At 42.3% G+C, this 12,433-nt stretch overlaps 1 protein-coding gene across 4 annotated transcripts; it reads right to left on the minus strand.

The window, feature by feature from the left end:
* Positions 1–891: 891 nt before the first annotated feature.
* On the minus strand, positions 892–10,770 carry LOC105008232 (cytochrome P450 2K1-like). 4 transcript variants are annotated; one of them, XM_034295125.1, is made up of 10 exons: positions 10,464–10,566; positions 9,455–9,640; positions 8,605–8,767; positions 5,663–5,812; positions 3,463–3,623; positions 3,171–3,350; positions 2,796–2,937; positions 2,384–2,568; positions 2,049–2,190; positions 892–1,947 (listed from the first exon to the last, which is right to left on the minus strand). In XM_034295125.1, the coding sequence occupies exons 3-10, from the start codon at positions 8,630–8,632 to the stop codon at positions 1,760–1,762; spliced, it is 1,176 nt and encodes a 391-aa protein (XP_034151016.1). In that variant the 5' UTR covers positions 8,633–8,767; positions 9,455–9,640; positions 10,464–10,566; the 3' UTR covers positions 892–1,759. The 4 variants fall into 4 exon arrangements, with proteins under 4 accessions (XP_034151016.1, XP_034151017.1, XP_010865789.2 ...); XM_034295126.1 differs by lacking the exon at positions 10,464–10,566 and adding an exon at positions 10,052–10,437; XM_010867487.5 differs by lacking the exon at positions 9,455–9,640 and having other exon boundaries at positions 10,464–10,770.
* Between the last annotated feature and the right edge of the window lie 1,663 nt (positions 10,771–12,433).

The raw sequence follows: 12,433 nt of genomic DNA on the forward strand, positions 1-12,433 counted from the left end.
TTCTCAAGCTAGCACACCTGATTCAAATTACTAAGCCCATGGTTGTTTTATTCAGGTGAGCTAATTCAGGGCTGCGACAAATCTGTGATCTACTCAGTACTCACTGTTCAAACTAAATTCCTGTATCCCATCTTTTCTCAGACATAGTCTTAATCCTCCTCCCTCCCTCTCACAACACCCACACTTTGTCAACACAGTACAGATTCAATTTATTGGCAATAATTACACTGTCCTGTTTAAAGCTTCTCTATTAAGTGATAATTGTTCAGCCAGCTGTGTCCCATTTTATGAAACTCACACACTCTGTATTTCAGCTCCTAGTGATTTATAGCTGTGAAAACAGTTAAGTTTCAGCAACAATCGGCTTCTTTAGGGTTTTTCAAGGCTGAAACATTGATGTTTTAATTGATGAATCACTTGGAGCTGGAATACAGTGTGAGACTTTCTTTATGATTCACAGTTTTTTCCGTTAGCCAGTAGCTCTAATAACACCTTGGGAGTGAGTCAGTTTATACCTTTTCCATTTGAAGGAACTGAAAATTGTAAATTTTATGTTTGTTTACTTATTATGGGATTCTTTAATTTCGTATAGAAATGTGTGTATATGTACTCAATTTCCACCCTATGTGTCTGCAGTGAGGTCTAAGTCAGGGTAGGCGATGAGAAATACACTGAAATCTGAGTCTGCTCACTAGTCAGGTTGAACTCTCAAGCAAACTGCAAATGTACTTCTATTACATATGTCATCACATTGGAAGCATTCATGTTTTAAAGGAACTGTACTGTCGTTGTCCCATACACGCAAAGGCGTAGGAGCCAGGGGTGTCGTGGAAAATTTGTTGTCTTGCCAAAATGGATGCAACAACTCAAAAAGATGCAATAACTCAGGAGTTTGAGGATTCAAATTAGACTTTTAATGGGCAATCATAAAAGCAGAGTTGACCTGCAGGAACAACTGTCCTGCCAACTCTGGACACACACATTAATAGTGTTATCTTTGCTTAACCTTTCTGGCCATCGCCTTATGCTAATTCGTGGGCGGATCTTTCTCCCCATTCGTCACCATTGTTTCACAACCTTCCAAGATCCGTTCCTTGTTAACTATTGGTAGCATAGGCTTTAGAAACCTGTATAAAAATAATGGAGCCATTAGGGCCCTTTACATTCATTGTTATTTGATTATCCCCAGACTGATTATTGTCTTGATACATTGATTATACATCATTTTACTATATTCTTCTACTGTGATTAATTGTATATACTCAGGTGCTCGATCTTACTGCTACATTTCTAAAGGGTGAAAGTTCAGAAACATTCCTGTCAAAACCTAAACCCTATTGAGCGAAATAATCAAACTTGATGTGATGTTACTGCATGACAAAATTAACAAATGTCGAGATGCTATACCACACTGGGCAAATGTATACCACTGTGGTGTAGTGGTTAAGGACACTGCTTCTCATGTGGGAGACCTGGTTTCGAGTCCAGGGAGAGTAATAATATTAATCACTTTAAAATGCGGGGCGGCTGAACTAGGCTTGCCTAGTTCCTTTTCTGGTGAAACCTTCTGGTTTGGGATGTAAGTCATAAATGCATAGTCTATGATCAGAGGCACAATGGACTTTAGCAAGGTTTAGGGAGCGATATTGGAATCAACAATACATTACATTTTCTTTTTGATCTCAGCTTGTTGTTGATGCCCTACATGAAGACTCCATTTAATTATTTAGGGTTGTCCTGAGTCACTGAGTCTCTCTCCTCAGACCCGACTCACAGCACATAGCTGGTGGGGTAAAGGACCGAGTGTGAACCCCACAGCTGGTGTGAGGTCCAGATCATCCTCTGTTACTCCAGGTGGAGGGGAGAAATGAAAGCGCTGCAGGAGAGAGGTGAAGAAGAGGAAAAGCTCCATCCTGGCCAGACTCTCCCCCAGACACACCCTACGACCTGAGAGAGAGAGACATAGAAGACAACAAGATGTCTGTACAATAGATCAGAGTCTAGTTCTATTTTCTACCCCACGCTAAATCATCAGGAGAAATTAATACCTGCAGAAAAGGCCATAAAGGCTTCCTTCTTGATGAATCTGCCCTGCTCATCCAGAAAGTGGGCGGGATTAAAGGTGTGGGGGCTCTCCCATTCACCCTCATCATGAAGAACAGACGTAAGTAGAGGAATAACAGACGTCCCCTACAACCAATAAAATTAGACAAATACAGACATAAGGTGATGAGTGAGATCAAATCGGTGATCACTAATTGTATAAAAAAAATTGATAACTTCCTTTGTTATGAATTTAAGTTACTTGTATCTACAATGACCATTACATTCGATTTACATTCACATGTATGATATGTCCTCTACAAAAATCCTGGTATCTGACCTTCTTGATAAAATATCCCTGGAAGGTAATGTCTCGACTGGTGGCATGAGGGATAGACATTGGTACAATGCTGGCCAATCTCTGGGTCTCATGTATCACAGCATCAGTGTAGGGCAAGTTCTTCCTGTCTTCTACCAAAGGTTGACGACCTCCTATAACCCTGGTGATCTCCTTTTGGACCAGGTCTTACACATAAAGCATGAGATACTGCCAAAGTTAATGTAATGTTAAACCTTAATCTCAGCTAAACTTCTAATAAATGCTATCATGTTCAGGGGAAGTCTAAACAAGGACTAGAACAATAAAGCTTTAAATAGATGTTTGTATGTAACAGAAATGTCATGACAGTTGTGTATGACCTATAATCTGTATCTGCCCAATAGTGTGAATGAGTGTTTCTATTGCTCATTACCCTGTATGTGGGGGTATTTGGCCATGAGCAACAGTCCCCATCGAATAGTTGTTGATGTGGTGTCAGTACCAGCACCAAACAAGTTGAAAATAGAATGCATCAGGTTGTCTTCATGGTACAAGGAGTCCACAGTGATGGCTTCCTGACAGATACAGACCAACAGATAACGAATGTGTCACGTCTTATTCAGAGAATATGATAACTCTAAGTTAATTACAATATTTTTTTTTTTTTACAAATACCAGATAATAGCAAACTTCACAGGCAGATTATGTTCTCCCCATTTGTGAATTGAAAGTCGAAGATCCCAAATCTCGATGTCAATAACGAACACCCAAGGCGTTATTTGCCACTGATGAAAGTTGTTCTTCATACCTCCAGGGTCTGCTTTTGGATGAGGAACGAATCCACGAAGCCTCTGGACATTTGAGGGTTCAAAGTCTCCCTCAGACCCCGCACCAGCTCCTTTAGCTCCTTCTTGTTTATCTCAACATTTCTCATAATACTTCTCCAGTTTTTCAGCCAAGGACCCAGACAAGGAAACATGCTGTATACCTACTTCCCCGTAACCAATCCAAATGGAAAGCATATTACCACGGCAAAAGATTGGTTTCCCATAATCAGATCAGGCATGTGAAAACAGATTGTACTCATATGTAAACAGTACCTGAATAGATGCGGAACCTAAAAGGCGTATGGTCTCATTGTTTATGTCCACCATCCCTTGGAATTGAGGGTCATTGTATTCAAACCTGCTACCGTATACAATGGATGAGATGATATTGGAGGCAGCATAATTCACAGGCTCGGTGGTGTCAAAAGCTTTACCTGTTCCAACACAAAAAAAGAAGAACAAACACAGTGTAGATACAGGAAAGAAGTAATTGGAACATAATGGAACGTTTAGGTTTCACCCCACAATGAGGAAAACACTAGAACTGTATTAACCGGGCACAGCCTCTGCTTCTCAATGAATTTAAGTTTTAGTTTGTGTGTTTCTATGTTCTGTTTCAGTCTCATGTGTTAACTGATTTCACCCGCGTCTCATTTGTCCCTCGCTACCTGCCTCTATATGGCTCCTCATTGTGCAATAATTTGAAGTTCTCATGGAAAGTTAATGGGGTCAGAATGCTTGTGTTTTTATTGTAGAATTTCTTTTATATTCTAAACAAATAGCATTTAAAACATTACAGATGTACTTCAAACAGTGGAATGATGCAATTTACACATTTGAAGTAAAGGGACACTTAGAAATGGCTCGTCACCACTTACTAAAATAGCTGCTCAGATCTAGCACTCAGTCTATCAATCCCCAATTTTTTTCTGATAATGTTAACATGTTTGGGTAACTGTAGGATGTGTGTTTAGCTGAGAATATCAATATTTTAGTTTTAGCCTGTCCATGAATGAATAGAAAAAAGCTTTTTTTGTTGTTGTGTGTTTTAGCTTGTGCCTGAAAACCTTATTTCTTTCAATCTACATTCTGATGAATTCCTCATAATCTCCCAGGTGTATTTTATACAGAATACCTTCACTGTGCATTTCCTGAAAACATATGTGCACATAAATTGCAGTTATAATGGAGAATTTCTTCATTTAGACTCAAGAGGTTTTAACCATAATCCAGATCTGTCCTCAGAACTAGAGAAAAATCAGTCAGGAATGATGAAGAGAGAGCAATTGTCTGTGGCCACGACCTGCAAAGCCATTCCCTTATTGGGGATTGTCTTCCTGTTGCCTCTCCAGTGCACCTGTTGTCACTTATTTGCACCGAATCAGGTTACATTGATTGACAATCGCTTAAGCGATTGACAGATTGATATCCCTGAAGTACAACAACAAGTCAGTTAAACTGTGATGTGATGTTCCCTTAAATTTTACCTCAATAAAGTGTGAATTTGACACAGAAATAATAAATCTGGGCTAGTTTAACTGGGGGACAAAGACGAGATTCACCAACAGCTACACAACCCTTCAAAATTTGGGTGTCAATTAGAAATGTCCTTGTTTTCTGAAGAAAAATAAATTATGTCCATTAAAATAACATCAAATTAATCAAAATAAACTGTGTAGACATTGTCAATTTTGTAAATAATAATTGTAGCTGGAAAAGTTTTAATGGAATATCTACATGTGTGTCCAGATGCCCATTATCAGCAACCATCAGTGCTGTGTTCCAATGGCACATTGTGTTTGCTAATCCAAGTTAATAATTTTAAAAGTCTATGTGATCATTCGAATTTTGCAATTATGTTGGCACAGCTTAATACTGTTGTGCTGATTAAAGAAACAATAAAAAACTGTCCATCTTTAAATTATTTGAGCATCTAGAGCATCAGCAATTGTGGGTTTGATAACAGGCTCATAATGGCCAGAAACAAAGAACTTTCTTCTGAAACTTGTTAGTGTTTTCTTGATGAAGAATGAAGAACTGAAGAATCTCGTACAATGCTGTACTCCTCCCTTCACAGAACAGCACAAACTGGCTCTAACCAGAACAGAAAGAGGAGTGGGAGGCCCAGGTGCACAACTGAGCAAGAGGACAAATACATTAGTGTGTAGTTTGAGAAACAGATGCCTTAAAGGTCCTTAACTGGGGGATTCATAAAATATTATCCACAAGACACCAATCTCAATGTCAACAGTGAAGATGCAACTCCACTGTAAAGCTGTATCTCAGACTGGCCAATAAAAAGAAAATATAAAGATGGGCAAAATGGCACTGAATGGAGGAAGATTGGAAGAAATGGCCAGCAACCCGGAGTCACCACTTCACTGTAGAATTATTTACAAAATAATGTAGAGCACAATCGCATTCACCCCTCACAATTGTCCAAAAGGTACTATTATGTAGATATTGCTCTTACCCCCAAATTTCTCAAATACTTCAATCAGTTTGGGAATCTCCAATAATATTTTCTCTTCTGCCCCTTTCTTGCCCATCCCAAACTCCCTAAGGTTTGTCAGGGCAAAGCGTCTCATCTCCTTCCATGAGTCTCCATTGGAAAAGATAATCCCTGTGAGAAGAGGTAGATCATTTCACCGGGATGATAACAAAAATGTTAAACAAATAATATGTCAAATTAAAACATTATTCCAAGATCACTGACTGTAATATTAAAAGAAAATTATATAAGTGAACATACACTAAAAGGTTTCTAAAGTTTCTTCAACAAGAAAAATATTTGGATCCTAGTTAAAGCATTTCAAAAGCATATCAGCATTCCACCCCTCCATGAACTGCCACCTTAACGCAGTGGAGGGATTTGAGTACCCAAATGACCCTAGGAGCTATGTTGTCTGGGGCTATATGCCCCTGGTAGGGTCTCCCAAGGCAAACAGGTCTTAGGCGACGGGTCAGACTAAGAGCGGTTCAAAACCCCCTTAATGATGATAAAGACCTTGAGTTCCGTGACGTCGCCCGGTATGGCGCAGCCGGGGCTCCACCCTGGAGCCAGGCCCGGGGTTGGGGCTTGTAAGCGAGCGCCTGGTGGCCAGGCCTTTCCCCATGGGGCCCGGCCAGGCTCAGCCCGAACGGGCGACGTGGGGCCGCCTTCCTGTGGGCTCACCACCCACGGGAGGGACCATAAGGGGCCGGTGCGAAGAGGATCGGGCGGCAGTCGAAGGCAGGGGCCTAGACAACCCGATCTATGGACAAGGAAACTAGCTCTAGGGACGTGGAATGTCACCTCGCTGGCGGGGAAGGAGCCTAAAATCGTGCGTGAGGTTGAGAGGTTCCGATTAGAGGTAGTCGGGATCACCTCTACGCACGGCTTGGGCTCTGGAACCACACTCCTTGAGAGAGGATGGACTCTTCACCACTCTGGAGTTTCCCATGGTGAGAGGCGGTGGGCTGGTGTGGGTTTGCTTTTGCTCCCCAGCTCTGCCGCCATGTGTTGGAGTTTACCCCGGTGAACGAGAGGGTCGTTTCCCTGCGCCTACGGGTCAGGGATAGGTCTCTCACTGTTGTTTGTGCCTACGGGCCGAACGGCAGTGTAGAGCACCCGACCTTCTTGGAGTCTCTGGGAGGGGTGCTGGAAAGTGCTCTGACTGGGGACTCTATCGTTCTACTGGGGGACTTCAACGCCCACGTGGGCAACGACAGTGACACCTGGAGGGGCGTGATAGGGAGGAACGGCCCCCCTGATCTGAACCCGAGTGGTGTTCAGTTATTGGACTTCTGTGCTAGTCACAGTTTGTCCATAACGAACACCATGTTCATGCATAAGGGTGTCCATCAGTGCACGTGGCACCAGGACACCCTAGGCCGCAGGTCGATGATCGACTTTGTTGTCGTCTCATCTGACCTGCGGCCGTATGTTTTGGACACTCGGGTGAAGAGAGGGGCGGAGCTGTCAACTGATCACCACCTGGTGGTGAGTTGGATCCGATGGCGGGGGAGGAAGCTGGACAGGCTCGGCAGGCCCAAGCGTACTGTAAGGGTATGCTGGCCGAACGTCTGGCCGAGTCTCCTGTCAGAGAGATCTTTAACTCCCACCTCCGGCAGAGCTTCGACTGGATCCCGAGGGAGGCTGGAGATATTGAGTCTGAGTGGACCATGTTCTCCACCGCCATTGTCGAAGCGGCCGCTCGAAGCTGTGGCCACAAGGTCTCCGGTGCTTGTCGAGGCGGCAATCCCCGAACCCGGTGGTGGACACCGGAAGTAAGGGATGCCGTCAAGCTGAAGAAGGAGTCCTATCAGGCCTGGTTGGCTTGTGGGACTCCTGAGGCAGCTGACGGGTACCGACAGGCCAAGCGGGCTGCAGCCCGGGTGGTTGTGGCGGCAAAAACTCGGGCCTGGGAGGAGTTCGGTGAGTCCATGGAGAAGGACTATCGGCTGGCCTCGAAGAGATTCTGGCAAACCATCCGGCGCCTCAGGAGAGGGAAACAGTGCCCTACCAACGCTGTTTACAGTAGAGGTGGGCAGCTGTTGACCTCAACTGAGGATGTCGTCGGGCGGTGGAAGGAGCGGTGGAAGGAGTACTTCGAGGATCTCTCTGCTCTTTGCAGATGATGTTGTTGTGTTGGCCCCTTCTAACCAGGACCTTCAGCATGCACTGGGACGGTTTGCAGCCGAGTGTGAAGCGGTGGGGATGAGAATCAGTACCTCCAAATCCGAGGCCATGGTCCTCAGTCGGAAAAGAGTGCCTGCCTCAAGTGGAGGAGTTTAAGTATCTAGGGGTCTTGTTCACGAGTGAGGGAAGGATGGAACGGGAGATTGACAGACGGATCGGTGCAGCTTCTGCAGTAATGCAGTCGATGTATCGGTCTGTCGTGGTGAAGAAAGAGCTGAGCCGCAAGGCGAAGCTCTCGATTTACTAGTCAATCTACGTTCCTACTCTCACCTATGGTCATGAGCTTTGGGTCATGACCGAAAGGACAAGATCCCGGATACAGGCGGCCGAAATGAGCTTTCTCCGCAGGGTGGCTGGGCGATCCCTTAGAGATAGGGTGAGAAGCTCGGTCACCCGGGAGGAGCTCAGAGTAGAGCCGCTGCTCCTCCACATCGAGAGGGGTCAGCTGAGGTGGCTTGGGCATCTGTTTCGGATGCCTCCGGAACGCCTTCCTGGGAAGGTGTTCCGGTCCCGTCCCACCGGGAGGAGACCCCAGGGAAGACCTAGGACACGCTGGAGGGACTATGTCTCCCGGCTGGCCTGGGAACGCCTCGGTATCCCCCCGAAAAAACTAGAGGAAGTGTCTGGGGAGAGAGAAGTCTGGGCATCCCTGCTTAGACTGCTGCCCCCGCGACCCGGCCCCGGATAAGCGGAAGAAGATGGATGGATGGATCAGCATTGTTATCCATTATTACCATGTCCTTTATTGAGATCATAGAACATAGGAGTGATATCCCTGTCCCCAAAATCTTGTGCATGATTGACCAGTGCATCTTTCACAGTCTTGTATCCAGCCAGAACAACCACTTTCTTGGGTCCAAAGTGAACCGTGAAGACTGAACCATACTTCTTAGAAAGCTGAAGAAATAGAAGATACATTCAGATGCTTATCAAAATCAAGAAATATTCCAACATGCTAATTTGATCAATTATTTACTGCAAACAGTTCACACATTTTTATGCAAATGATTACAGAATTACAAATAACCATTTTCATTAGGAAAGCACTGATAAGGAAATTCTTGGCCTACACCGAGAGCCGACATTCATATACCCCAATTGGATGATGCCGATGGTTTGGAAAAGGGGTCTCCAAACTATTGTATACTGAGTGTAATTAAAATACATTGCTTATGATGATGCTTCTTATTTAAACAAATGTAAATTCCTTAATACAAAAGTTATCTTTCTATGTATTTTAATAATAAAAGACTTTCCAAAATAAGTCAGAAAATGTATGAAAAACATTCTAATTATGTGATTGTATATTATACAATGAAATCATAGTAGTAACCAAGGTAGGTAAAATATTTCAAAATTGCTCTAACAATTGCCATTCTTTGGCTATAAAGTGAATAATTTGCTAAAGAGTAATTTGTTAAAACTTGCTCTGTTATGTTGAAAATGTTGAAAATGTTATGTTGTAATAATTTCTACTGATTATAGGGTTTAATTCATTTGCACATCATTGCATTTTGTTTTTCTTTACATTTTACACAGCCTCACAACTTTGTCCTCCAGAAAGTAGTTTCTCAAATTACCCACTGAGATTTTTTGATAACGCCAGCTAATTTCAGGGTAGTGATGTGGTTGAAACCTGGGGTTGTAGTTCTACTGACGATCCATTATCTTGACAAAAGCAAATATCTTGGCAGACCAATCAGAACTCAGTGTGTCAGCATGTCCAGCCTCTTCATTATCCCAGCTAATCACGCCTAGCAGACAGAAATCCTGTATTTCCCACAGGTTAAACAAGGATTTTAGTGTTTTTTAAATTTGTATTACACTTTGCATACTAGTTTGTTATTAAGGCACATTACATTTCTTCAAGAAGGCATTCTTCAAGAACGCATTTTTGCAAAAAAGATAAGACGTTTCAGGACATGTTTTCTACTTAAAATGGCTCTCCTGAATTGTGACATACGACATACGCCCCTGTAGCTGAATTGCATCAAAATTGCACAGTGTCATTGACGCCCTGAGACTGATCTAGTAGATGGCAGTATACAAGGCTACGATATTCTCCGAAAATTATTCAAATATATTAAAACACAATGATCGCGCTATTTAATCCGTTTGTTGATAAAGTTATGATCCGTTTGAATAAGTCAGTGGAGATAATTTTAATATAGCGGTACTTACAATCATAGTGTCTATGCTTACAATATCTCCTGTCCTGGCAGCATTTTAGTGTATAACTTCGGCAGTCATTGAAATGACAACATGCGTTTTTGTTTTTCGCGTAAACAGGGACGATCCACCAGCCTGGCTCTTGATCCGTTATAACCAGTGTAGGCTGAACGATACTTGGAGACTGTGTGCATGATGGACTTACTATAAAAACGTGGATTGACTACGACATTTTCAGAATTTTATTGTTAAATAAACTAGATGATTAAATAGTTAATAAAAGTGAGTGAATTAACCTATATTCCAAACTAAAATGACAGCGAGCAACTATTCAAATTCTTAACGCTTTTAAGTTTGAACTTTTGCTTTAACCTCTAAATAGAAAAATATTTTAACCGGAAAGCAAATCGGGTATTATTCTCACCTCACAGAGAGTGCGGTAGGGCCTCTTGAGATCCAGCTGGAGAATATTACCAAGCAGGGGCAGCGGCCTGGGTCCTGGGGGCTCTGTCCTCCTCACTTCAAACCAGGAAACAGAATAGAAAAGGTAGAGGACCAGCAAAAACAGCATAGCCCCCAGAAAGGTAACCTCAGTTGGATTTTGTTTGAGAAGTCCTTCCACATAACCCATTTTGTCAACCTATGTTCACAGAAGCTCCACACAGTACCACTGAAGAATTTGTTATTGATCTTCCTGAGACTTGGACAGGACAGGGAGGAGTGACCCCTCCTCAAATGTAGCCATAGAAAAGGATAGAGGACACATCCCTATATATTTCCCACTATGGTGTGTATGTGAGGGAGGGACTGCCTTTTCAAAACAAAGATTTAGTCAATGGCCCTCATTTATCAAAAGTGCGTACACCACATTTCCAGCGTACACCTGGCGTACACCCAAAAACCACGGTGACTTTGAGATTTATCAATATGGACGCGTACGGCACTCTCAAATCCTACGCCAGCTCAGGAGGTGGTGTACGCACGTTTTGTGTTAGTGCGGAAATGCGCAGAAAAAAAAATCCTAACGCACTGACAAACTAAAAGATAGGATATATTATGACCCACTGTAAAAAATAAAATAAAAACATAATTACAAACTTCAGTGTTTATTTTTGTGCAACATGGACTTCCAGGTTTAATTTGTGTGACTTTACCAAAGCATTTGATTTATATGTATTCCTTTACATGAGGTTTCAGGGTTAGCCCCGGTAGTTGCGCACGGACTGGGTTCAGTAATAAAAGGCTTTTAATGAACAAAATATAATTCAAACTGACAAAAAAATAAAAATGACATTCTTCTTCTTTTAAATAATGATAGAAATAATAATAATTACATTCTTCTTCTAAATAACAATAAACATCATTAATAATAAATATCATTAAATAATAAGACAAATATTACAAATTGTCATGCAATTATTAATGTGAATGAATGGTACTCCAAATCACATCATCTTTTATTCCGCTTTTTAAACTGCCGAATGAAACAATTTTATTTATTTCTACATCCCTGGTGATCGTCTCAATCTCCATGTCAGAGATGTTTCTCTTTTTTGCCGTCTTCCGTGTGTCCATGGCGTAAAATGAGGGCGTGAGGGAAGTGGAGACTTGAATATATAGGGGCGTGTTATTCTAATGACGATCGTTTTCATCCGCGGCATTTATCAAGGGCAGGTATTGCGTACACCTGGATTTTAAAGGTACGCACAGCTTTATAAATCAGGCGGTGAGAGGAGCGTAAGCAAAAACTTACGCCAACATATACGCCCGTTTCTACGCAAGAATGATAAATGAGCGCCAATGTCTCTAAATTGCAGTTTGTTGGTGGATCATTTGTTGGTCTCTCAGGTAATGGGCTAAAACTGCCACTCGTATTGGAAGTACTAGGATACAGACACTGGACATTTAATGTGACAAGAAAACATTCATAATTGTTTTTTTTATCCAGTTAATGGTTTAATCTTGTTAATCAGTTGAATAAAATCCTGTACATATAATGGTAATGCTTTTAGGGAGCTGATATTAATTGCACTTTTCCAAAAGGCCATAATGATTAGACACAAATGCATAGGATGTTGTAAATATAAATAGGAATTACTGTTTTGTGTAGAACCTGTTTAACATTCAACATTATGTTAATATGATGTTTCCATCCTGTAAGTAGCCCAGTGGGAATACTTTTTTTATAGAGGTCAAGCACGGCCCCCCACCCACTGCAGGTCCTGGTGCAGCCACACCCCCGATAGCTACGCCAGTGGGGACAAATATGTTTTTGCAAATGCCTATGGTTTTGGAATGGGATGGCCAACAAGCTCATATAGGCATGGTCAGGTGTCCACATACTTTTGGCAATATGATGACTGTGCACTGTGGTGGACAAAACATCGCATTGAT

Source organism: Esox lucius, chromosome 11 (genome assembly GCF_011004845.1).
Source record: "Esox lucius isolate fEsoLuc1 chromosome 11, fEsoLuc1.pri, whole genome shotgun sequence".
Lineage (NCBI taxonomy): Eukaryota > Metazoa > Chordata > Actinopteri > Esociformes > Esocidae > Esox > Esox lucius.

What these genes read in the sequence shown, in the direction of transcription:
- LOC105008232 (XM_010867487.5), bottom strand. Translation starts at nt 10,670, where the DNA reads ATGGGTTATGTGGAAGGACTTCTCAAACAAAATCCAACTGAGGTTACC. An exon ending in AGTATTTGAGAAATTTGGGG is followed by an intron (nt 3,624 to 5,662) that starts GTAAGAGCAATA and finishes GTGTTGGAACAG; the next exon opens with GTAAAGCTTTTGACACCACC. An exon ending in CTTTATGGCCTTTTCTGCAG is followed by an intron (nt 1,948 to 2,048) that starts GTATTAATTTCT and finishes TCTCTCTCTCAG; the next exon opens with GTCGTAGGGTGTGTCTGGGG.